At 38.9% G+C, this 27,998-nt stretch overlaps 1 protein-coding gene across 1 annotated transcript; it reads left to right on the top strand.

Moving 5' to 3' along the window:
• Positions 1-208: 208 nt before the first annotated feature.
• cfap20dc (CFAP20 domain containing) lies at positions 209-27,953 on the top strand. The gene is made up of 17 exons (XM_070851098.1): positions 209-229; positions 366-455; positions 1,132-1,225; positions 1,322-1,394; positions 2,346-2,460; positions 2,614-2,761; positions 3,241-3,387; positions 5,533-5,705; positions 5,819-5,927; positions 7,571-7,696; positions 7,759-7,893; positions 9,350-9,672; positions 16,438-16,785; positions 18,446-18,685; positions 23,041-23,102; positions 26,863-26,957; positions 27,835-27,953. Exons 1-17 carry the CDS (start codon positions 209-211, stop codon positions 27,951-27,953), a joined length of 2,418 nt encoding a protein of 805 aa, XP_070707199.1.
• The last annotated feature ends 45 nt before the right edge of the window (positions 27,954-27,998 follow it).

Here is a 27,998-nt window from a genome sequence, read left to right on the forward strand (position 1 = left end):
GGTATCCTTTGTCAGTTAAAGTGGCGTCTTTCACCTGCGACGTGCACCTCCACTCGGCTGTTTTTGAAAAATGAGACACGTCGACTTTCGGTGTGAAAACGCTTGAAACGCTTTGGGCTAATTTAACAGACAGGTAGCTAAAATTTATCCAGGTAAACACCCACGTAAAGTCATTTTTTTCCCCACGGTTTACGTGACGTCACGCAAAATGTTCAAGAATAATTACCAGGTACGTTTATTTTAACCCAACGAGCTCATGCCTTTTACTGTTATTCCTTGTAACGCTATTCACTTTATAAGCTAACATGAACTCATATGACATAGCAGCAGGCTAACAGTGAAAAGTGTAACCGTGTTTCTCGCAGGGCGGAGCTGTGGTTGAGATCTTCACTGGGCAGGGAAAGGACCCTGTAGCTAAATGGAAACTTTGCGGAGGTCCGTCAGCCATACATAAGGTGAGTTTTCAGAGCTGCTATTACATTAACCTATTATTATGGTCAATTAACAAGCTCACCAAAGCTTATGACATTTAAATAGCCTATACTGTATATCTTCTAGGTCAAGCAAGCACACATGGCCAATGCTCACATACAGCGTTCACATTCAGTCTAATGCAGTCCAATAATTACCACACAGGTCACAAGAGCTGAGCTGAATTAACCCCCAGGAATGAAACAGTGCATCAAAAATGGATGTAAGCACTAAGCTTCCTAAGGTTCCTTATATAGTAGCAGGGCTATACAATTTTCCATTGTACAAATTCCCATGGGAGTCATTCTGGGCAGGTTACTAGCCTTACATCAGGCCACTACCTGAAGATTTGGTGTGCTAGTACATTGTACAAAGTAAAGTGTCAAAATGAGGGAAAATACAAACTCCTCTTATCATTGAACTCCTTACTTTATGCAATCGTTTTATAGTAGTTGCCCAGGAACGCTGCTAGTCTAATTATACATTCTCAAAACCCTTGCCCTGTTCTTGACACCAAGACTTTCCATCTCAAAACTCATATGTATGCTCACATACAGTTGCAGCCATTGTCTGCAGTCACACTAGAAGTACAGAATATTGGTCATACTTAGCAAGGACTTACACTTAGCAAGGCCTTCTCTGTATTATGTCTTTCTGTAGGAGTATAATAAAGAAGTCAAAGGATTTGTTTATTGCCTGGAGGGTAGCAGCCCAACAGTCAAGATGCAAATGCCAGATAATGGGAAAATGTCTCGTAAGTCGCTACCTTACTTGCACTCATTTGAAAATGATACTGTGTTATACTCACATTTTGATAATGATTCAAGTCTTTGCTCATTATTTTTCTTAGTTGGGCTTCTCCAAAGATTCTTGGTCCTTCAAGTGAATATTCCTCAGTGTAAAGATTTCTCCACTGAGCTTATGTAAGTACAGAAGTCAGGTTTTTTTGCAAAATATTTTTTTAATACTATTACATGGCACTTCACGTCGACAGCGTGCTCTCCAATTTATCTCGATAAATCTGTTGCTCGTTGGTTGATTAAGGATTTAAATTACTGTTATTGTGGCATAATATGGCAGCTACAACAATCTTTAATTGTATTGTATATTAATATTATCAAAGACAAGAGAATATTTAATAAATCATGCTCAGTGAAATCCAGAAAATGATGATTGAATCCCTTTGAGCAACCTGAAAAAAATTGTGGATCATATTAGCAAGGAATGTTGTGTAATTGCTTAAATAACCATTTATGATTAAGATATTGTTGAACTATTTGCTGCGAAGAAGGCTATTATCTTGTTAGCCACAGGATATTCCTCATGGTCATATACAAAGGAAGAAGGCAAATCACACAAGAATAACATATTGTAACATGTGTGGATGCTTATTGAACATCCCTCTGTGAGTTACCAATGTTCTTATTATTAATAAAACACCCTTTATGCAATCGGGACTCCACATCAGTCTATGTTTAAAGCCTTCATATAGCCTTCATATACGGACCTAGACTGGTAAACAGCAAAGGTGCAGCTGTTTAGATTTTGTTAAGTCATGGGAACCATATAGGAAACAAAACTTTGAAGACATGCTGTTAGACGTTGAGATAATTTCTTACCCTAAAGTTACTCACCTACTTATTTATTCATTACTCACTTACAAACAAACCATTTTAAGACTCTGGGGAAATGCTGGTGTTGTTGTTCTCCTTCCATTAGAGTGTGTCATGACCGTTCACAGCACTAGATAAAAGTGAAAACACCTTTCGGAGCTTCCCTTAGAGACCAATAAAGCTTGTGGCTTTCTCTGATCAGGACTGCCAAGTGACACCATTGATGCTGGTGCATTATGTTCTGTTGTCTGTAATTCACAGAATAACTGATTTAGACCACCTGAAAAGAAGACTTCACATATCAACAGTGCATAAAGAATTGTCTGTCACATTGTTACATGCAAAGATACCTTTTGTAGGACTGAAACGCAATATTGTGAGTATCCACTCCATCTTTGACATACTCTTTGGGTATGTTCAGGTTTGTTCTCAGCTATGTGCTTTTTTATTGTCGGTGTTCATATCCTATTGAGCTGTATCTCTAAGGGGTATCTGTTACTACAAAATCATCCTGTTTCTATTATCTCAGTGGTCTACTCTGTGCATCGACCTTGTATCGTTCACCAGAGGACTGTTCAAGGGATTTTTGACACTGGATGGCATCACTTTGTTCTCTACCTGTAAAGTCCGCAGAATCTTCACCATGAAAACTGAGCCTACAGGAATGTCAGATGATGGTAATGGAGTCCGTCACACCTAAATGATTAATGTCAAAACAGAGTTTTATCAGATTAAAGCCCCCTCTGTGAGTGGTTATTAAAGAAAGCACTTGTCATTGAAAAACACCAATGGTCTTCACTTTCAATGAGCGGAGCCTTTGTGAGTCGTGTGAGTTTCCTGCATATAAAACTGTGTGTGTATGTGGAGAAAGAGACAAACAGTTGGATGCTTTCTGTGGTAGTTGGCTTAGAGCTTAGTGGTATTAGATTGGTTTTTGAACATGAATGCAGCTCACCAGTGCCAACAGTTGCACTGAATCCTGGCTGCTCAGTGCACACCTCCAGTCCACTGCTTGCCAGTAAGGACAGCTTGTCATTTTGTATTTTTCTGTTGATCAAAGTGGTACCTTGGTTGTGTGATGCTATGTCATAGTAATGTGTTTTGGTTCACCTTATGATCAGGAAAAATAACTGAGATTGTTCTCATTTTACTCTAGATATGTTTCTCAGTGGAGCTGGTTTTAGGGACTTGATCCCTCGCAGTTGCCAGTTCCCACCATTTGTCAGACATGTCACTCAGGTGTTCAACATGGAGAGTTTGCAGAAAGCAGACATGAGGGCTGGACTTGTGAGCTCTGACTGTGGTAGGTAAGAGCAAATCACAGGTATTGTGAATGTATGAATAGACAGTGGTGGAGAGTTACTACGTACTTTTACTCCAGTACTCAGCTTAACTACAGTATTGAGGTACTTTTACTTTACTTGAGTATTTCAATTTCATTCTACTCACTGCTATACTAACTCTATGTCTCCATTACATTTTGAAGGCAAACACAGTACATTTCACTCCACTCTATTTGTCTTTTTCGGTTTCTTAACCCATTTGAACGCCTTTGAATACAAAATATAGTCAACTAATAACTTACCCAGCAATACAGTTACAATCAGCCCTAACATTAAAGTGTACACACATTGTACATGTGTTCTCTAAAGAGTCACAGCAGGCTCTTAGGATTTGTTGTTCAGACAGCTATACTGCAGGTAGGAACTTACAACTAAAAAATATTAGCCATAATGTCCCAATGAAACTGTTAATATACACATAGAGAAGAACCATGGTGCACACAGAAAATTAGCTTTTCATACAGAATCTGTGATGATAATCGATTTGTTTTCCTTGTCTGAAACTCCTGTGGTCGTCATTTTTGTGTTCCTTTTGCACCTCACCTGTTCCCAGAGAGCTGCAATTATCTCCTCATATAAAAAGACATGCATCAGTAATCCAGCTCTGCCGCCTCTGTGGCCTTTTTTATCAGTGCTTATTTATTTGTTCTGACAGCTGTCTAAGTCATGTTGAGTCAAGCGGCAATGCCCATAGAAGAGAGCAGTAACCACACACAAGAAATAGCTTTTCATAATTAGCATCTGCATTATTAGCATAACATTCCTAATCATAATTAAAACGATTGCTATTAAAGTAGGCATACAATTTAACTGTGACAGAGTTGCTTGGTGAATATTGTTGTTTCTGTCAGAAACTGTTAAAACTAAGCTGCAGCAGTTTTTGTCATGCAGCATCAAACAAACCATGATTGTTGCATACACCAAAGAAATTCTGTTCGTAAGGTCAATGAGTTTTCACAGATCAAAATCACCGCTCAAAATAATTTTTGGTCTATCGACTATCACATACCTCATTTTATTCCTTATTGTTAGCACATTCTTTTATGGGCTTCAGTGGATTTGAAGTAGACTGAAATTTACTCACCCCTAAACCTGGGTCATTTTGTGAGTGTTGAATTTGCTGCATCAAAGGACTTCTTTTTCTTCATTCTCAGTACCTCTAACTCGACTCTGTCTTTATCATGTTGATGATCTTGTGTGTTTTGCAGAGTGGAAGTGTCTGCTCTCTGCTCTGATGAGGATCAGAGAGAAAATGTGTTTTGCTGTTAGCATCAACGGAGTTGGTCCTAATGAGCTCTGGCGCAGATACAGTGGGGTCAGGTCATGGCCATATAAGGAATCCTGCTCCTGCCCATAATTTTTACACAATGATATGGAACAGATTGATAGGTTAAAGAAAGAAGGAAAAAGAAAACTTAAAGTCAGTTTAACTGTAGAGTCTACATTATATTCAAGCATTCATTTTTTGTGTGTGTAAATGGCATGTTGTGAAAAGTAGTACTGTCTGCTGCAAGCTTACAGAATCATGTGTGAAACGTCATTAATACTGAACTGACACAAGCAGTCGTATTGCCGCCGGACTTGGGATAAACACAAGTTTATAATAGTCTCTGACTGGCTATGTTTGCAGTAGAGTGTGACGCACCCCAAAACATACTCCAGTGTAAAGAAAAGACATATTTTTTAAATTGTCTATTCAGAGTAAAAAAGTGAATTTGAAAGGGCTCTCTGGATAGTGTGAAGAGGGCTTCTCACTGATCTTAAAAATGCTGGTCAGAGCCCTTCACACTGAATTGGCTTCAAGCCTGCATTTTTCATCTATCTGAACTGTGCACTTTTGTAAATCCGGGGCATAACCTTTGGAAGTTCTAGGCGCTAACTGATCATTACTGTGACTGACAACAGATTAAGGAAATTGTTTAAAGATTTGCAGCCCTACTTGCCAGTTAGTTGTGGTCCAAGGATTTAGAAACATTGTACTATAAGGTGTAGTCTAGTATTTTAATTTAGTATCAGCATAAGCTGTAAGAAGATTCCTGAAGAAAAATCTTATCCAAACTACGAAGATCAATAGTGGTCAATAAATAATGGGAATTTCTTTGCAGTCTCTGATCAGTCCACAACTGCCAGATCAACCAGTTATCGAAGAACCAGGCCCCAGGGTGTTTTACACACAGCCTCAGGCTCCAAGGTTTCAGGGCCACCCCCTCAGACTGGAATAAAAAACACTGCAGCCTCAGAAGGAATGGATAGAAGTGAACCCTTTATTTCAAACAAGGTAAACACATGAATCCCATGATAACATATATCACTCTGAATGCTTTAGATAATCATGTCATGAATTACTGTACGAATATATTAATAGAGTGTGCTTTTCATCTTTTGCTCCAGGTATTGCTGTCTAGTACAATGAACCAAAAAGTAACAGCAGAAAGTCAAAGTGTTGCCAACCTGAGTGAGAATTTATCACACGGAGAACCTTCCAACATACTTCTTGAGGGTACATTTGCACAAGAGTTCATTATATCGTTTTAATTATACTGCATGTTTTCTGCACCTAAACATCCAGCTATAACATCCCAAAATCCCCATTTTTTCACTGTTTTCATTCTTCATTCTACATGACAAGCTTGAGGTTTGTTTTCCTTTCACACCAAAGCTGCCTATATACAGTGTATTTTTGTACAAGATACATATCTGGGTTGAAATTGCTTTTTTGCCAACCATCTTTTGTTTATTTGGCCAAATATGGTGGGTGCTCTACTTGGACTCCATTAAGAAGCAGCTAACATGAAAACAGCTAGAAAGAAAGAAAGGAAGAAAGAAAGAAAGAAAGTTATATTTATAGTCTAACTTGTAACATGGAATCAGAAACAGGATGGAAATAGAGCAGTTGCAGTAAAAGGCACTTGACTTGGTCTTTGTTCAAAAGCTGGGTCACTTATTGACAAAAAACCAGTGAAGGTAAACCAGGCCAAAATGGGAGATGGCAGGGAGGCAAATGTAACACACTCGGAAGACAATTTGGCACAGAGATCAGGTTGCTGGAACACTAAATGACTGATAGGTCAGAATAAGGAGCAGTAAATGTGAAAAGGAACTAAAAAGAAGCTGAACCAAGGACAAAAATATACCTGCTGGAAAACGTTATTTGGAAAGAGCAGTGCCTACTTTCTGTGCCCACATTTTTACACAAGGGCTCAGTAATCCTAATTAATTATTAAGGAGATACTAATATCACCACTGCCAAACCCCTCATTAGTTCATAATGCAGTGGAGCCCCTAATCATCCACCCTGCTCTTGGTATGCAGAGAAAATTTCATCAACTAATCAGGTGACATGGAAACGAACATGTTATTTACTAAACTTAAATGTCACTATGGATAACGTGTGTTTCATCATACCCTGCCATGGATGCTGATATTACAATATAAATTAAATTACTGAAATTATATCTGTAACAATTTTATAATAATGCTAAACATGTAGTGACACTAACTTTGCCACTTCATTTAGAGAATGAGGAGATAGAAGACTTGATATTGATTCCAGTTTTCTTTGACTGAGTACCTCTATGTCCTAGATGACTGAGGATTTTCATAGACGAAAATCACTCAGCTTGGTTTTTTTCTGGCATGTGGTGAATATAATGTGCACTAATGCGGATCATTCTTTAGCTGTGCGACTTGAATCAAACTGCCTGCTGTAAAAGCGCACACTGTATTCCTCTCATCACCACTCTTCTTGGCCTTAAGAGTGCACACAATTATTCTAGTGCATCAGTAAAAGCATATGAACCAACAAACAGACAAAACAAGGGCATTATTTTCAGAGTATGTTCTCACCAAGCAGCTAATAACAGCTTTTCCAGTTGGTAATACGCCATCCTTTGAGCATGACTGAATACAAAACTGGATGATTAAAATTCCTTAATTCAACTGAACATAATGTAGCTTGATGTATTCTCTCTGCAGTGAATGCATGTAAGAAGCTCAGTTACTAAAATGCCTTCATTAATAGGGATTTTCACAGTGCATAATCAGTTCACAGATATGCTTCTGGCAAGCTTTAGAAACATTGTTGTTTGACTATTTTGTGTTATAAAGCTTTTTTTAATGTTGGAAGTATTGCATGTACTGTAGGAGCACCTGGCAGTTTACAGCCCCATCCCCCAAAAGACAGAGTGTTTGACAAGCTGGGATCTAAGAAGCTACGGGCCTTCAGTGCCGGGAGAGAGAGGCTAACATCATCAGGTAAGCTGCCTACTTGTGAATAGTGTGGTTTGATGAATGTATCATGGTTTAATACAGTGATTGATTGTGGTTAACAGCCCCTCAAGTTGTTGTAACTGGGGGCCACAGAAAGAGAAGTAAAACCAGGGAGAAGGGCACTCCTCCATGCAGTCGGCAAGAGAGCAAGCAACAACCTCTGGCCCTAAGAGGAAAGACAGAGCACCGAACAGCAGGTGAGGCTGACATCTGCCGTGAATAGGCAGGGAACAGGACAGCGGGAAGCAGCAGCAAGAAGACATGTGCACTTTCAGGCTGACTGATGGTTAGAAAAGTGTAGAAAGACAGCGAGGGATCGGACAAAAGAGAATAATATGCATGTTGAGTGGTACTGATGTCTACTTTGCATGTTCTGACTCTACCAAGTTGCTCCTTTATGCTTGAGAAAAATACCTATTCCTGCCCTTTAATTTATAAATCAGATCACCTCAAAATATTGCATGAATTTTAATGAGCCTCATTCTATGCTGTATACACAATCTCCTTTGCCCACTTTTGTAATTTTGCAGAACCCACATCAAGGTCATTTGCAGAATTTTTGTTGAATACCCCCAACTCCAACCCACAAATCTCAGCGAATGTCCCAACACAACCACACACATGCACGCACACCTACGCCAACATTGTCCTCACAAAATTAGTGCACATGGTCTGAAAGCACATTTATGGATGTTTCTCCACAGCAATAAGCTCCTTTGCTGCAGCCCTGCCCACAGACGGAAGGTAGTCAGTTCATTAATGGTAATGTGGCACATTAAATAAAAGTCAGAGGGACATCTCCCGGGCCCAGGGTTTGCCACACAGTGGGCAATTAGAGAAAGTGATTATACTGTCGAGAGGCTCAAATGCGCTCACTCATTCAGATAGAGGTGCCTCTTTCTCTGATCCCTGGCCTATTGTGTAATTTAAGGATTCAATGTTTCTTGCATGCACACATGAATAGATGCAACTTTTATTTAAGGTTGAAAAAGATTTAATCCCTTGAATATATATTCAGGAAAATAGTGTCAGATTTGGTGCTGTAAGATTTTCTCTGTCTACTGTAACAAAAGGAGAACCAAAAGACTAAAGCAGGATGGAAGCAATATTTGCTTGCAAATAGGTGTCTAACCCAGTTAGTTGTTAAAGAACGAGTGTGCAGAGCTGTCATTTCATGAGTGACACTTTGCAGTAAAATGGTGTTCATACAACTGATTATGCTGTTTATATTGTTATATTCTCATTAAGGTATTAGCATAGCGGAGCTATTAACAAAACCCACAACAATGTCAGTGCAGGAGAAATAAATGTTCATGTTTGGCAAGCAATGGAATTCATTACAATTTTGCATGCTGTCATTATGACTTTTTATATGCATATAATCAAATGAACTTGAATGACATTAGCCACATGATGATGAAAAAAATAAAAAAGGATTTATTATTTTCTGTAATTAAATTCCTACCATTATTCTCTACTCCGTCTTTGTGGTTAAGTTTTCAATGCGTATTCTGAAAGACTTATATTGTGCAATATATGCACTCAAAGCCTTACATTCTTTATTATGCAATATTCATGTGCAGCAATTTATGTTTCAAAGAAAGAGTTTAAAAGTCTCTTGTTTTTCTTTTGTTCTATAATCTTATATTTTAGATGAGTGTAGCTGCAGTCCTGCCAAGGAAAGTTCAGGAGCTGCTCCCACACCAGCAGGGTCTTTCTCCTGTTCAATCTGGCCAGGTTTGTCTTGTGACCTGCAGGTCTGTAGCAGCAGGGAGAGTAATGAGGGGTCCGAGCCCCAGCTCACTCTGCAAGAGGAGGTGTTCACTTTCTTATCCCAGCCACACTCACCCAAACGAGGGCATGGCCAGGGTGACCAGGAGAAGATGGAGATGGGAGATGATCAAGTTCAGAGCAAAAGTGGGAGGCGGTATGAGGCCCAGCCAGAAGATGACTTTGTTGGCAGTGAAAGTGATGAGGTATGTCTGCTCTCGGTTAGAGACACATCCACACTACACTTGAAATACACACACAGTTGAAGTGCATCTTATGGCATGTAGGTCTGACACAAGACACATTTCTCCGACACTAATGACCATCGGCCTTGAATAAGCAAACTTTATATATATATATTTTTTAAATTTTATGTCACTTACATCAATAAGTGATATAACACTTATTGCCAATTTCAGAATTATGATGTGTCCATTTTGGGATTGTATTATGATTTTTGTTTCTAATTCAAGCTCAGCTCAGTCAGAAATGATTCAGTGCATCATAAAATCTAATATTATGCCCACAGTTTGTTTTGATTCAGTTTAATTTGATTATTTAGTTTGATTTTTAATTTGATTGTTTAACATTAATTTGATTAAGTGTCAAATCTTAAAATTCACAGTATATTTGTATAGAGGAGTGTAATATGTCCTATTGCACATTTCACAGTATGCAGTGTATTTTAACTTCAAAGGTCAGTGGGGTTATTTATCATCAGATCATTTATTAATGGTTCTGAGACTTAATAAAGAATAGTAGTTTTCTTTATGCTGAGCAGGGAAATTAAACTGTTGAACTATGAGTATAAAGATGACTATCTTCAAAGAAATGCTAATTGCTTTTACTTATTTAAAACTTTATAATAAGTCTTATAATTCAGACTTAAGAGCCTCATTTTGTTGCACAGCTGATTAGTTTAGTTTTCTTGCCATCAAAGTAATATATTTTATGCACCACGTTAAAGGAAAGAAATCCCCCCTACTAAAAAACCAAAGAAAAACAAGTAGTGTATGCTTTTCTCAAATTTGACCGTGTATTTTTAACTTGATATCCTCAGACTGCAATCCTGTATGATGTGGATATGGTACCAAACATAGACAATGTTCAGCTGTGTCAGTATATCTCTAGACCATCTATATTGGAGTCAAGCAGAGGAAAATCTCTAAAACATTATCAGTAAATGTTAGGTTTTGGTATCAGTAACTCAGTAAGTCAGGCATTCTCAAAACACACCGTTTTCCATCAATATTATGTGCCGCTGTGCCTGTACAGAAGTGAAGCCATGGTGATCTGGTAAGATAAACAGTGTAAAAGAGAAACTGTTTGAAAAGAATGTGATTCATTTTGTGGTGAACTTTGTAAACTGTGCTTATGGTCATGACATTTTGCTTTAGTTTTTGGTTTGGAGAATGGTTTATGTTAACATGTTGAACATGTACAACCTTTTCAGTGTCCTTGGCTGCCATTTGACATTGTTTACAAGCCAAAAGTAGTTTATTGTTAGCCTATTATCAGCAATGCCTCCTGGTACTACTCCTCAAAACAAAGCAAAAAACAATACAAGTAGCTGAATTAGGCAAGGTAAGGAGTAATTGAACCATACGCATACACACACACACACACACACAGGTTATGTGTCTATGCAATCAAATAATCACTCAGCCTTTTCAAACAAAAAAGTCTACCAAAACACTTTTAAAAGTAACATGCACCCTCCCACCATAGGAAATTATTGTGCTTAGGAAATTATGGGCTTTGAGAAGCAGAATTTTTATGTGAAGCATGTAACTACCGCAGGTGTAAGGCAACAATTGACATGGCTATCACTTGATTAGATTGGACACTTGCTCTGTTGCCATTAATACTACTATGCCGATTGTTATACTATAGCTTATAGAGTTAGTTATTTTCTTGTTTTAGGTAATATCCATTGGTGCTCTGGGAAATTCACTGATTGAAACTGTGCTGAAAAGCTGAGGTTGAAAGAAAATGCATGCACAAAAAAAATAATTAGAACATTCACAATGAAATGACAGTGAAAGTGTGTCCGAGGGGGGTATTTTAAGGATAACTTCTTTAAATGAATGCATTAAAATCAGCTGCCACCACTTTATATGAACTTGGGTTTGAGGGTAAAGAGAGAAGCATGTAATTTAATTTTGTAAAAGCAGAGTAGGCAATTTGATCTAGTGTAATGTACTGTATTTTCAAACTCTCAGCAGAGAGAATGGCATTTTTATGTTTTCTGGCTTCCCACCTACAACTTTTCTGTGAGGTGGTCATTTTGGAAGTGACTATTCTTCAGACTATTCTTATGATGGCTGATGGAGCAGGGCTATGCGTGGTGAAGGACAAAGCTACAATCTGTATATTGGCCCAAATGGTACACCAGATAATTAGCTATGAATGAGGCACAGGACTTTTATCAATCATGAAACAAGTCTGTTAAGTAACTATTTAAATATCAGCAAGGGGCGATGGCTCATGTTAACCATCAAGCCATGTACTAAACATAGTTTCCAACCTTGCATTTTGCTTTGTATGACCACTGTGATGTCAGTCCTGACACTTGGTGAGAAAGATGTAAATCTGAGTGTCATCTGCATAGCTGTGATAAGCAATGCTATGGTCAGTATGATTTGACCTCAAGGGAGCAGGTTGACAGGTTGAATAATAGTGGCCCAAGAGTCAAACCCTGGGGCACTCCACATGTCATGGTGATCCACTCAGATTTATGATCGGCATTGGCAACAATACAACCCCTGGTTATGTGTTTTCCAATGAAAGGGAAGATTATAGGTATCTGTAACTATTTGATATTGAGAAGAGAACAGCAGCGATTTTGGAAATACTTTGTCATACTTTGACATAGAGTGGGCCATTGACAATTTCCCACATCCTTTTACAAGCAGCCGAAAACATTTTTGAAAAAAGTGGTGAATAAATTATAATGAATCACTACCTCCTCTTTTATTATTGATAGCATTGAATGTTGACAATCTAGCCAAAAGGTTTTTGTGTGGTTGTTGCACTGGTCTAGCTCCATTGTTTGACACTGAAGAATAGATGACATAATTAAGAGATAGAAAGTCAGGGTCTAACCATATTGAGGGATTAGTTTGCTTCTTTCTGGTTGATTATTGTCGATTCCTGTGGATGATGTTAGACAAAGGGGCTTCTCTAGTCTTCTCTATTTCAGAGTCGTAAATACGAAGCCTGTCTTGTTAATGTTAAAGTGAATCTGGAGATGAGTTTTCTCTATTTATGCTCAGCTTTCCTGCATTTTCTTTTCCGACTTGTGACAGCTGGGGTGTTTCTCCGGTGTTTTCTCCCTGCCAGAGGTGTTTTTTTTTTATCTTTGTAGGTGCAACAGTGTCAAAAAACTTTAAGGTTTTACAGTCAAAATTATCAAAGAGTGAATCAACAGTCTGTTGTTAAGCTTATTGACACAGACATAGCTTCCATAAAACGATTTCACTGTTGTCCCTGACAAGAGATAACAGAAACCAACTCAGTGAAGTTATCAACAACATTTGTAGAGGACCTTGGAGGTCTGTAATTGTTAACAGCAGGATTTTTGGTATGCCTTTCAACACAGTGCAAAGATATTCAAAGGAGGAAAAATCACCACATGATAACTGCTTGCAATGAAACGAGTCCTTGAATATAGCAGCAACACCACCACCTTCCCTATCAGGTTGAGAAACATTCATAAAATGAGAACTGGTGTACTGCTACTACAGCATAGTAAGGCTTCAGTTATAGGAGAGATGGAGAATCACTCTCTAGGTTCTGACGTCCCTCATGTTTTTTACTCTCCTCAGGAGGGGGCTGAGGTGGCTGTGTGCTGCGCTGTGTCTTGTCTTTTTTTTTTTGGTTCCTCTTGTCCTTGGCAGAGGGAGAAGATGGGTGATGCTGGAAATAAAATAGATTAGAGATGAGGAGATTTATTCCTGACTTGTAGAGGCAAATTCCATCTGCCCTAAAAAGGTATCTATGATCCCAGAAAAAGTTAAAAATGTAGATGTTATGCATTGCATGGAGGTTACATGCATTTAGAAATCAAGCGTTCAGTGCCAGCAGTCTGCTGAATCTCTCAACTTCTCTTATGGCTTGTGGTTTTGGGCCACTGATCAACACCTCAGTTTTCAAGGAGCTCAGTGTGTTCAATAGATCAGTAGCATTGTTTCAGTATCTGTGATTGCCTCACAGTGTCATTAATCCCTATGTGCACTATAATGTTTTTTATAATTTATGTGCAGCCAGAATCTGTGTGTTGTGGTGTTCTTATTGCTGATGCCTTTTACACCTTAAATGGCAAAGTCGTCCACAATCAGAGTTTCAGGCCCTGTTGTTAGCATTTTGTTCTCAGAGTGACTCTCAGTCCTTGCCCTGCGAGGATGAGAGGTTATCCAGGTCATCTCATTCAAAGTCCTGCAACAGTGGTGCAAATCTGTTCCCAAGTTATACACTTTGTTGTTGGATTTGTTGGTTGGTTTGTTGCTAACTCTTCTTTTTTCAGCTTTCCACAACTACGTCCTACTAAGCACAGGGGTTGATGAGGCTATTTGCCTGGATGGTAGTGCAGGCCAGCCAATAACATTGCAAATCTCAGGCCTGTAGCTCTCAACCTCCCATTTCTGAGGGAAAGTATTTATTCTCAGGCTTTGCACCAAAAGAGTAGTCAGTAGTCTTGTTAGTTAGAAATGTCTTAGCATTCTCTTTTTGTCCACTGTTTTGAGTCCGTGGCAAAGTGATATCAGTCCCACGTAGTCTAGTAACTTCAAATCAGTAGATCTTAGTTTCAAGCACTGCAATTTTCAAGAAGTTTGTTAAAGTTGTCCATTGCAAAGGGGGGCATCTTTCTGCTAAGTAGCATCAGCTAATCCCAGGTTTCCACTCACTGTATATTGACACAGCAAAGGGCTTGTGCTGTTTGTAAGCCATGCTTGTGTTGTACTGAAAAAATAATAGAACTGGTAAAAATGTGATCCTACATAAATTCAAGTCCCAATGATTATATCCAGGAGCCGCTGCCCATGATTCCAGCATAAAAAACAAGGACATCAGCAAAAAATGTAAGCTGAGTGGAGACCAACCAGCAACACTGCACAGTATGAACGCAGAACATCATCATTTGAAGATATGTGAAAGAAATCAAGATGTTGAAATGTTCTGAACCCCACGCTGTCTCTAGCAGGGGTAATAACTGAAGCATGCAACATATTTATACGGCTATGGATGCCAGGTTTGCCTACGCTGATGTACAGTATAAAGTGCCGTATAAAGTTCAAGACATGCAGCACGGGTTATGACAGTCTTTAAATGTTGCAAGCTTTAGCTTGCTAGGAACTGTATTCTGCCACTTTGGCTATAGTGATATATCAAGCCATGGTTAGTAGCCCTCTGACACAAGTTGGCCTGATTTTGATTTTCATATGGCAGGTTGCTCATTTCTCATCTTGGAGCAATATCATCTTTCAAGGTGTTGCATCAGGTTTATGCAATTCTTTTGAGCTAACGTTTGTTCTTAAACATAGAGAAATATTAAAAGCAAAACAAAGCAATGAACTGTATGAATTATTTTGACATGCATAAAATACAATAGAGCAATGTAAAATGTGTTTTTTTCAGTACAATTCAGTCATTTCATGCAATAACTGAAATAATGGGCTATGCAGTAGTAAAGTATGCTGCCTTCTTGACACTAATACTCAAATGCTAGCCAAGCACGCCCTCAAAAGACAGGCTGGCATACACAATTATATACACAAACACAGTGCTAACCCAAATGCTCAGTCACACCCATACCAGGCATTTCAGCAATACATGTAGATCAATGTTTATTCACTGGGACTAAATAATAAAACATAGACAGAAAAGAGAAAACAAATGACGTATAGATCAGATGAGCTAAAAACCTTGAGGGGCTTATAATAACCTTTAACCCCAAAACAAAGTTTGGAGATGAAAGAAAGCACCTCGAAAACAGACAGCAAAATCTGGCTGTAAGTGTTCTGCACTTGTGATTCTCTGCATTTCATGGAGAATTAGCAATGGCTGGTGTGAAAATTGGGAGGAAACAATATTACAGTATCTTGTTCTTAAAATTTGATTTTCTCACTTTCACTGAAAAGAGGTTTGTCAAAACAATTGAGTATCTATCTATCTAGTAATGTCTATGTATTTGTAAAGCTACGCTAAGATACTAAATCAATTGATAAATTATTGGTATTGTTAATATCAATGTGAGATGGTGCAGAATCCACTAAAAATAGAGTTGGGTTTTTTTTTCTTTGTCTATGCATATACATAGTTTGTTCCCAAACAATTATATTTCTTTAGTGCTTTTGTGCACTGTTAACCTGAAGTCATGTAGGTACCTACTGGACTTATGTTTGTGTGAGGTTCTAAGAATGGTCATTTGGTTTAACTGTCATAGTTTTTGTTTGATAGGGTTTTTTTTTTTTGTTTGTTTTTTGCTGTGAAGCTGGGTCACAATTGGAATTAATTATTACTGTTGTTAATCTAGTCGCCATCCTCGGTAAAGGAACAATTCACAAATTTATGAGAATCACACCTCTTTCAAGCCTATAGGGATAAGTATTTGTTAAATTGAAAACTTTCACTGCTTTGTCTATGTATGTGCAAGCGACAACTTTTGAATTACATCACTGAGTGTTAACTTTGAAGGTAGGAAAGATTAGCAGACTTAAAGAGAATACCATTAGCCTTTTTAAATATGAGGTTAATTTAAAGCTAAGCCACCAACACCTGGTCAATCCCAATGACTGTTTGCCATCTCATTATCATGTTTCATTAAGCACACATCAATCTAAAGGGCAGAACACAAAATTTAAGTTGTTAAGCTAGCATCATAAACATTAGAAACAGTCTACTGTACTCCTAGGACTAATCATCCTTTTTACAGTGTGTATTTGTTCACCTAGCCCTGTTATTTCTTTCAGGATAAGAGCTACATTATATTCCAGCATCAAAGAACTAGTGTGGAGTCCAACCCTGCTACTGCCAGGTCTCCCAGTCCAACTTTGAATGTGCAAGTCCATCCTGAATCTCATAACATAGACCAGACAACACCAAAAGAGCCCATCGGTACGCACTCTCCATCAAGTGGGAGAGCTGAACCAGCTGAGATTGTCCCCACACGCTGCCTCTCTCCCTGTGCAACACCGAGCAGACAGCGTGGCCCTTGTGGATCATGGCTAGTGAACCAGGTTGGGGATGTGAAAAGTAGTGTATCACTTTCACGGAGACTCCTGCAAGAAGTTACGTTGGACGAGTCCACACAGCGCAAGGTACTGCTTATATCTACAATCTTAACAAACACCAGGCCTCATCTAGAGTGCTGTGGCTCTATATAAATGTTTTGTGTCATAGAAACAAGCATGTAAATGACTATTATTATGAAGCTCCAGATCATAATTAACTGAATAGCAGTTGATTGGCATTCTGTCAACGCGTGCTCATCATTTATTACATAAATGTCCACAAAAAACAAACTTGACCTCTCAACAAACACTCACATATTTGCAATAGCATGCTGAGTGTATCATATTTTATGCTTTTTGATTCAAAGATTTACATCAACTCTGAGGAAAGAAAATGTTGCATTTCTGAAATCTGTAAGTTTTATGTCCTGGTGAAAAGATACAATCTTTGAACTAAAAACATGTAGAAAGTGATGATATTTTAATCAAATGACTGTGTATAACGAAAGAAAGTGCTTGTAATCTTAAAATCAAGGAGAATTAACTTACAGCTCTTAAAGCAAATGATTTCATTTTATGGCGTGCAAAATGACTTTATAGTCTGAGTCTTAACCACTTTCAAGAATCCCTGTAGGCAGCTGTTTCCACCAAAAAGTGTTTGATAAATCTACTGTACACTATTGGCTCAACACCAAACATCAGACAATGTTATGAAGTGACTGGCTGGTGAAAAAAGTGGAGCATCTAGCAGGCTCGACGATCCAGATATTTTATCAGGAGTGTTTGGAGATCACAACAGAATAGAAAATAGAGTTGAATGCTTTTATGTTTTTCTTCCCCCAACATGTATTAATGCAGCTTGGTTAAATGAATATTAGTTTAGTTAAATTCCATTGGAAAGCGTTTGTTTACAATGTCATTGCATCCTAAATTCTTCAGTAGATGAACTTGGCTCAATTCTTATAATATACAATTACAATTATATTTATCTTTAGTTGGGATGTGCAGAGTGGGTTTTGGAGGCAAAACTATTGGAGGCTGACTGTATTCTAGCTGTAGTCTGTCTCTCTTTACTAGTAATGTGTGGTCACTGCTGATTTAGGCAACGATTGGCAACTTGTGTAAAGGTTTGTAATGCTGTGCTGTAAAGAATGGTCTTTTACAAATTGAGGTAGGCCACTGCTTCAGTTGAAGTTATAGGATCAGAGGATAGTCAACTGGAGCGATCAAAAGGCCTGTAGGGAGATCTGTCACTTGGCTGTTGCTTTCTGCAGTTACCCAACTTACTGCTGAGACATATCCCAGCCTCCTTCATCAGTGCAGCTCCTGACTGTCGATTTATGCCAACTCCAGCAGGCAGCATGCAGTGAAGGCTTTGACTGAAAGATTGTCAGAGAAATATGATAAGGAGTTTGTTTCCCTCCCTGCAGTCCTGGTTTATAGAATGCCATTGATTCAACACCAGGGCAACGCCAGGCTTCCTTTGTCACAAATCAAGTTAGCAAAGTACTCTCATAAATCAATAAAGCCACTGTTAAAAGACATTTGCTTAGAGGGTCAAAAAATTTAATTAGGTCCCACACTGCCTTGAGCACTGTCTAGGACAACTGTTAAAATGACACTATGTTGTTTGTTCCACAAACCATTGTGTCATCTTTGTGGTTTGATCATGTATGTGTTACTGTGACAAAATGCAAGGCATTGCTTTCAATTAATATTTTTTGTTTTATAGGTAAATGTTCTAAAGGAAGAAGAAGACAACACATTGAAGGCTGTTGATTCCAGCGATTACAGCGTACACCTGCTTAGCAATTTACAAATGCATGGGGATGATGATGAGGAGCTTCGAATGCTGGCAAGTTTAAAAAGGGAGCATGAGGAAGATGAATACAGAGCCTCAGGCCTCAGTGCATCTCAGATCCACCAGTGCAATGTCAGCATCAGCATGAGCAGTGATGACACCTCTACTTGGACCCACATTTCCATGGTCTGTGCTATCATGCTCCTCTTCTCTTGATCTTTCATTGTTGATTTTTCACTAACAAGTAACATTCATGTGCAGCTCATCTCCTATTTACAATCATTAATAGGTGCTCCCTCTTTCTGTCTCCCGTCTTGCATAATTTTTTTGACCCTAGTTGATCCTCACCCTTGCTAATTTCCATTTCAAGCCCCTAAATTCTGCCACCATAAAGTGTTAATGCACCTCTTTCTCCAGCATCCTTTCTGCATTACAAAAGATTATGGAGATAGCAATACATTAATTGGCCTCTTACAGCTTTTAAAAGTACTCTGGCATTATATCCACCGTACCCCCAATGACTAAATATTATTTAGGTCATTTGAAATTATCCCCAGAAGTCTTTTCAGAATTCAAAGATGGTATACTTTGCTTCTGGCCACTGAAGGTCATTTAGATCTATGGGCCATTAGCATAAGCACATTGCACTTATGAAGAGAGACACTGTCCTGTCTGGCCCTACTGGGTCCACTGTAGGCTCCCCAGTGAATACAATAATTACAGATGCTTGAGGTATAGTCCTGTTACCATTTCTGCACATGCAGGTATCCATTAATATATTGAGATTCAAGTAGAACACAATGAATAGTGGCATTACCACAGGGATTATCATCTCCTGGTTCCTTTTCGAGGACACAGTGTTGTGGTCACCAAGGAAAACATGTATCTTTAGACCTTGCGGTAGGTACAGTTCTCCACAGGGACAGGATGAGATTTACATTTGACTTGATCAAAGCCTAAAGTGATGTTTTCAGAATCAGCTGCAGTGCTTTACAATTCTAAATAGATATGGCAACAGCACCACCATCAGCATATTAAGAAAACACTTGCCAATAAAGAGAGAGGAAGAGAGATAAAGAAAGGCATCAGCTATGAAAGTATTTTTTCAACTACAAATATAGTTTCAGTGATGTAAGAAATAAAACTTTAAAAAGGACTTTGAAAAAAGGAAAAAGGAAAGGAACAGAAAATTGTCTGTGAAAGATAGACAGGACATGGTTTGGGGACCTATGAAGAGAACAGTGTAGTGTAGAATAGGCTGGGACTCCGCTAGAACTGACAAGCCATTTCTTGTCCCTGGATGTTATGATTCAAGTGGCCCTGCTGTTGCCATCTATGCTGTTGCTGCTTCTATCTCTGCCGCTGAAGCTGCTGTACCAGACCAGACACAACTTCACCCCAAGGCGATTGTACACTATGCCTCAGTTACCAGGTTGAACACAGAAAGAATCACCTTGCAGATTGTATGATTGTGTGAATCTAGATTTTTGACATTTCTGTGTGTGGTCCTGGATTTGATACACACTCTCTCTGTGGGCACATGACTGTTAGTAAGGGTTGTCATGTCAGAATTTGAGGTTTTTTTCTGTTGGACCTTGATATCTGATTATATGTGACAGACTGAAGAGAGAAAAGACATGGAAAGTAAAACTCCAGCCCAAATCTTTTCAGTGTAAGATACCACACTCTTGACTTGAAAACTGGCTGATTCTTTTGTCACAGGGAATATGTGTCATTGGATCTGTTTCTTTATTCGAAATGTTTTTTGGAGCGTGATTGGCAGCAATGACGAAGAAGTGGATGGAAATGATGTGTCAGTGTTTCCCCTGACATATACATTCAAAGCAACATAGTTAATGATCTGAAGAAGAGTTTAGTAACTGTACATCGGCACAACTCTTTCCATAAATCAATACATGTCTTTTATTTTCTTGTCACGTCAAAACTAGTTATACCCAGCAACACTTATGTCTTCATTTGAACACTGGCATTGAGTCAGATTTCTGTGAAGTCTCTCTGCTGTAGTTTCACTTAATAGCACAAGTCTAAATTTGGAAGCAAGCTCCTTACATTTAGGTGAGGAGTCCAAGACACAATCAAGTAAGGATTATTAATATTAGATGCGTCAGAGGAGAGGAAATAACATTAGGAGGGAGAGCAGTGTTAGGTTTGAGATTCACCAATATGTCTGCAATTCTGTCAGGACAGTTATACAATAGGGGGTAAACAGCATATGGAGCTTATACAGAGGAAAAAGCAGGAAAGCTGCCACTGGAGTGGAGCTGATCCACCAGCCATCACCTGGAAACTGCCTTGATAAATAAGGCAGCTGGATGGATGTTAAAAAGAAATTATCTGGCTCGAGAACAGTTTTGTCAAACATCATTTCCAAGCCGATCTGTGCAGCCCAGAAATGCTGTGCAGCACTTTTACAAAGGTTTCTGCTGAGTTTCATGTCTCCATAACAGAGAGCAGGCAAAGGGCCAGATATTATAGTCTACAGCAATGTTGATCAGAGAAAAGTAGAGCTCTTTTAGGTTTTCTGATTGCAAATTGTAGCGTCATTAGATCCAGCATGCGGAATAACAGATGATGGTTCGTATGTGGCGGAGCTTGAGCATAAGAATAGCTAAATGTTTGAGCACTAGTTCAGGAGACTGGTCAGACAACACAGGTGCCAGCTATTAGAGCCAAGTAATAGTTTGCCTGGGTTGAGCACCTAGCCTCGTGCCTGGTGACTAGCGACCCCTTAGCCAACACCCATGCTGGGATTTTCTGGGAAGCTTTACAGCAGGTAGTGTTTCAGACAAGTCATCACACTGACTCTGAAGCTACAGCCAGCCTGTGCTCACACTCCTGAAACCATTCTGCTGTTGGATTAAGAAGTGATGTCTGTTCAAAATAAGTAATGTACTCCTGTGAGCAGCAGATGTACTTCTACTTAAGCGTACCCTTTGATTCTGTAGTTCATTTAAGTTTAAATGACCATTAGAGGCACTGTGGTTAATATTTCAGGGTGAGTGCAGAAATTGTTCTGCTCCTAGCTCCCCAAAGAGTGTTCTCCATCACCCTACAGGTAACTCATCATCATCAGCACATATCAACTGCAGAAATCCACAGGGTACAATTTTAGGTCCCGTCTTATTTTTAGAAGATTACATAAAGAAGGCACTGGAACACACCGATAGCTAAAATTTACTTAAGCAATGCAAGCACTAGCTCCAGCATGACTGCTTCTTCATCAAAGTCACGTAATGTAATAGCCTTTAAACAGGTACTAGACTTAAATAGCCTCCTGAGGCTATAATATGGTTTTCAACTTTGACAAGATGAAGAGGGTAATACACTTGTGTTTCTTACAGGTGAATATTACTGCGTATTGAAAATGAAACCATTCTTATCCTCTGCCTCAGTTAAGAGTCTCCTATACTCACAGCTCACAAAGGATGCAGCTCTTAGTATTTTAGAAGCCCCAATCACAATACAATCCAGCTCCAACACCTACCCCACAATGGTTGTTATAAGATCTTACCTATCCTTCGATCTTTGTTTGTTCACCCTTCACTGTACACCCATGTTTTTCTGTGTGTCGCTGCTCTTTCCGGTTTTCTTTTGTGTGGCTTTTTCATATTGTTTGCCAGAAAAGTAGTGATCTTTCACTCTTGAATTGGTGCACTTAGCGAAGAATACAATATAGAAGAAGACATTTTGTCCTGACCTCAACAGGCTGTATGAGGATTTCCATAAACTGTAGAAGCTTAAAAATGACTTAGTGGTTGTGCTAAGGTTTTTGTGAAAGATTTCCTTATGTAGCTTGTACTTCGTCAAGCAAAGTTGTTGATGTGTGCCTGTAGATTTCAATAGAGCATTGTATACGGTATTGGGCAGCTGAGTGGATATTCAGCACAGTGGTCTCTCCACAAAAGACTTGATACTCCTCATCCTGCATTTAAACCTCAATGACACCCGGTAGAAAGATACACATTTATTAAGTTGTGTGATGACATAGTCGACTTCTCTGTAGATGTATTAATTGTGAAGAGTAGAAATGATTAGAAATAGAATATACATATTCAGGTGTCTCACTCTGAAGGTTGCAACCTTTATTCCATTGGCACTACAATCAGACCACACTGCAACAAATGCCTTTGACATTATAGAATTCTCTATGTGCACAGCAGTGACAAAATAGCCTATGACAGTTTATCTGTCAAGTAATATACAATTTCTGTTGGGAGACAACCATCATTTGTCAAGCAATCGAGCTTAAATAGTAGAGTGATGATGGTGGACACGATGGCCTTCACTACTGGGCCATATTGAAGGAAATAGGTTGTTCTGACCATAAAACGTTTTTGATATTGAGGGGCTGTGGCCGTCTGTTCTTCATGTTCTTTTTATGCTCCAGCAGATCACTTAGTGGGCTTGTGAACTTAATGGAGATAACTGAATATTAATAAGAATTTCAGGAAACATTGTGTAAGCATTTGGTGACAATTTTAATGCAACTTTTTTATTTTTTTCTTATATCACTGATCCAGCCAGCTAATCAGGGTCACCACTATCAGAAGGAAATGAACCCTCTCCTGCAATCAAACCCCAGGTAAGCAAGAAGGCTTTGCTGAACTCCAAACATGTACATTTGTAATAAAATGTACACTATGAGACATGGTCAAGAGTAGAAATAAAACTCCTTCACACATTTTTATGTGTTTTGTACGCATCTTATGTATTGTGCATGAAGGGCATTCAATGAAAGAGTCGTTTTCTTTTGAAAGAACTGACAAGCTGTCTTTGAGCACCTGGTGTAACCAGGTCTTCGTGAGTAGAAGGGATAATAGTTGAGAAAATTACAAGCCACACAGATGCATTCCATGTATTCTCAGACATAAAAATGGTTTGTATTTGGCTGCAGGTTCACGAAACTCACCATGAAATTCTTAACAAGTGACTGCAGAATACAAGCTAAATGTCAACTGTCAGATAAATATGCAGATTGTGGCTCACTGATGAGTATAAATAAATTGAGGGTGTGCCAGGTACTGTAGTTTCCTTCTCTCTTAGCTGCTGTTGTCATTTTCAACAGTGCAGATTGTTTTTCACTTATTATTGTACCCATTTTTTTCTATCTACTAGATAATTAATGAGAGGCATAAAGTTTTTGCTTCATGTCCTTAAAAATCAAAAGAAGGGGTTAGAGTCTCTCACTTAGCACTGACTTTCAGCAGCCATACAAGGAGAAATCCATCATTGATGAAGCAAAGGCCAACGTCTGCATGGCAGGAGCCTCAGTAGTTCATAATGCAAAGCAGCCACAAGGCATGTTCCACCTTATTTCCCCTGCCTACAGGTTAAAACCAGACTAAAGTTAAAGAAAGAAAACTGGCTGATGAATGGGCATATATTACTGGAGGAGACAGAAGCAACTGCTATTTTACATATTTGTGTGTATCCAATTCAACCTCAGGCATATGCAACACTAAGAACACATTTGGTATCATGTAACCCAGAAAACCAAGGGAACCATCAAAAGAACTAGAGGTTGACAAAGTGAAATAAGAAAAAGTAGGTGCGTTGAAAAGGTACATTGCAACACGTCATCTGTAAATATCCTTGTGCGTTGAACATTGCATTATGCAGCAGTAAAAGAGCATCGGACAATGGATTTTTATTCTTTAATGGAAGTGAAAGAGGAATCATAGTTTTCAAGGCAAGATGAAATGAAATTATGTACAGTGTAACTCTACTTGTTAAATCAGTTTTTTGTGATATTCCTGAAAGGGAAAATAGCTCAGAGTTGAGGCTTGAGTCAAATAGCTCTCAGATGCAGGTTTAATATGTTGAGGTAGAGGACGAGGTAGACGAAACCCTTCAATACTATCATTAATAATGCAGTATCACACATTAATATTGGGAGCCTATTAAATTACATTGTGCAATCTCACTGACTGAATTCTGGGCACAATTTAAAGCCAGCTTACATTCACTATACATCATACACCACATACACCATACATGGCAGTATGTTGATGGATCCTTTGATTCCCCGCGGAGTGTTTTGGAGACCACTGCCCACTAATGCTGAGTGCTGTCTCTGCACATCTCCATCTCTCTGTGGGTGTACACAACCATCGGCGAGTTACAAAACAAGACAAAGAGATTGCATCAGAGTTCTGCTGCTCAAATTATGCAACCACCTCCTCTCTATCACTTTTGATTTATTGATGAAAAGCAGGGAAGCATGGTGTGAACATTTGTCGGCTCCCATATATTGAAATAAGTTGGTGTTATTGTTTAAAACTGATTTAAAGATGTTAAATTCATCGCATCTGCTCAACAGTGGAGACAAGAGAGAACTACTTTGCGTCATATATCAGTCCTAATGTGTTTTAGGACTGTTTAAATATTCAGTGAGGTTATTCCTTTTGATTTAATGTCCACTGAAATTAATATTGCTATTGACAGCCACCTCAAACATATTCCCCAATTTGTCTCACACAGCACTACAGCATCCGCAGCTGTACCACTGAAATTTGAGTTAGAAGCAAGTCTTCATTTACATATTGAATAGCAGCTGCACAGGATTTGCCGTTGTTGTCGTCTGTTTCTCTTTTAGGCACTGCATTCTGAGACACCCTTACAGTGAATGCTATCAGTGGTATTTTTTGAGCATCCTGGCATCACTGCAAGGCTTCCTCGCTGTTGAGAGCTACAGTTGTCTTGACAGCTAATGCTCCTGTTGCTGTGCTTAATGTAGCCAGGGCTTTTCTAGCATTTTTAACATGTTCCTTTGCGTGGGATATGTGCATCTGCCTTCGGCTGGCATACCAAATGTGAAACCACAAATCAGGCTGTCAGAGAGACCTTGAGTAGCAATTTAGTTGTTTTACAATAAAGACAATTGTGAAATTCAATGCATTTGCCAAGGTGTCACATAAACAGAGTTGCTGTGAAACTGTTGCATTGGGAGATTTTTGGAAAGCCTAATTTTAAGTATAATTCAGCGCGGTGTAAAAACAGTGGTCTTGCCCAAATTAAATCACACTAATTTATTCCCTTTATCATAGGTTCTGAATATATGCCCCATATCTGAATTATAATGACTTTTAAATCTAAGAATGTAGTCACTCTTGCCAAGTCCCACTTACCAACTGCACAAATGAAGTCCCATTTGTAGCTCTGTAGCAGAGGCCATTGTCCTCGAAAATTGCTTCCATTAACTTTTGCACTATGTTCCTGCCTATCACACAGTCAGCGAGGTGTTAGAGCGGGGTAAATGCCGTTGTTCGAGAGAAAAATCTGAGCCTCAATCAAGATAATGTACTTGATCACTTAGGGTTAGGAAGAGGGAATTTCTGATTCATGCTTAAATGCACGGAAAGATTGAGTAATGCCAATTGGCCTGTTTGTAAGTGTAGTTTAATTCACTGTAATTAATTTAATTTATGGTTACCATAGTACTTAAACCTGTATGCAGAGGCCCATTTCAGCTTGTATTCAATTAAAAGCTATACATTTTACCTTACTGTTTCATACAAGTGTCACAATAAGTATTAACATGTCAAGATCTTGTCAATTATGAATGTGCCTAGTAAACACGCTGTGGTTAGTGAATGCACTTTGTATTTGGAGAGTGATTTATATTTATATTTTTATATATATTTTTTACTCTTCAAAAATCCAATGTAAATACCCCCCCCCAAGAGGAACATTTGAACTGCCGGCTGTCAGTTGGACATTTTAGAGAAGAAGATAATAGTTCCTCATTAAATATGCGATGATGTGCTCTTCTGAGGTGCTATGTCCAGAGGCGAAAGATGTAAATGGATAATTGGAACTATGCAACTCAAGTGTTGCCTGAAATGATTATACATTCTGTTTAATAGATTAATCTTGCTGTGCTTCTAAGTAATAATTCATCTCATTCTCTTCCTCCTGCTCCATACTGAAAGAGCAGTGTTTTACTTCACTGGAAAGTGATTGATGTATAGTTGTAGCCTGTGTGCCTCTCAGACCGGGAAGATAAACTCATTTAGAGTGAAAGGAAGTCCTGCTCTCACAGACACAGACAAGGTTAAGACCCCTACTCTGGGCCAGAATGTGGACACTTGGAAGTCACAGCTTGAGTCAGAATCTAATAAATGATCCTTCAGGTAAAACTGTGAGGCGGAGAGGCTAAGTGTGCAGGAGAAGTAGCTCAAGGACGATGGAGGCTAAGATGGGCTTCTGAGAGCGCACGATGATGGGAATTCATTGTTAAAATGTCATATGGAGGTAATTTGATGTGCAAGGTACAGTAGTGGGATGGTGAGTGTAATGGCATGTGTTGTCATGACTGTGCCCCTTCATTGTCTTTTCCCTAGGGAGTGGATGGATGTGCTCAGCCCTCCTATTATGCCTCCTAGCCAGCAGAGAAGGTCACACAGCACATGGAACAATCGTAAAAACCTAACCGGAGGTACAGTAACCTTAATTTTGGTCCTTTTGCCCCCCGACAATCTTTTATGTCCTTTAAAGCCAAGCTGACAGCAAACAATACAATGCTTTAACATTAACCACACTAATTGCACAAACGCATTGAACTAATGGAAACATTCACTCGTGTCAAAGCTTAGAAAAATGTCAAGCTTCCACCAAGGACTGCACTTAGCATGGTTGAAAGCATGTGAAACTGTATCTAATTAAGGTTAAAAAAGACCTACGAGAGTGGAGCTCTCTGTCCTCCACATAACTCCATAGGTCAAAAGAGACAGGCTCATTACAGGTCTGTACCCTCTAGACACATCGACAAGGTTAATTGATGAAACCTTTTCAGTTTACAACATCATTTTTAAACCTCTTACACAATGTGTCTTATAATTAGTTTTCATTATCGTCGGCCAAGTTCAGATAAGATAAAATGTTCCTCCCAGAGCATCCCATAACCTTTTTAGCATTTAACTGCCTGTCAATTTAACAGCTAAATTCTCACGCTTTAAAGTAGCTGGGATTACAGGGAATCTCTTTACAGCTTCATAATGTGGGACAGGGTCTGGGTGTCTTGGGTCTAGATTGATGAGAGAAAAAATGGCAGCGGCAGAAAACTTTTAAATCCACCTGAGTCTGAAGGTCACCTCACCAACCACGCTTCTCATTTTATTCCAGTGACGGCTGATAGAGTGGCCCCCTGTTCATATCTGGCACTACTGTACATAGAAAATACAATTTGCATACGTATTTTTTTTTTTTTATCCGTGCAAACGTAATTGATTTAAATTACTGTTGCACTGTTATCTATGTATGTTTTGTACAATTACTTTGAAGTGTTGCCGAGTGATTTACTTGCATTATTACAGGAGAGGATGAGGCAATGAATGAAGAGGATAATGAGGACGAGTATTTGAATCTGCTCTATGATCCTTGCCTCAACTGCTATTTCGATCCAAAGACGGGGAAGTACTATGAACTAGCTTGACTCAAAGCTCAAGAGAGAATCAAAATTAATGAATCAGAAGTCATC

Source organism: Pempheris klunzingeri, chromosome 2 (genome assembly GCF_042242105.1).
Source record: "Pempheris klunzingeri isolate RE-2024b chromosome 2, fPemKlu1.hap1, whole genome shotgun sequence".
Taxonomy (NCBI): domain Eukaryota; kingdom Metazoa; phylum Chordata; class Actinopteri; order Acropomatiformes; family Pempheridae; genus Pempheris; species Pempheris klunzingeri.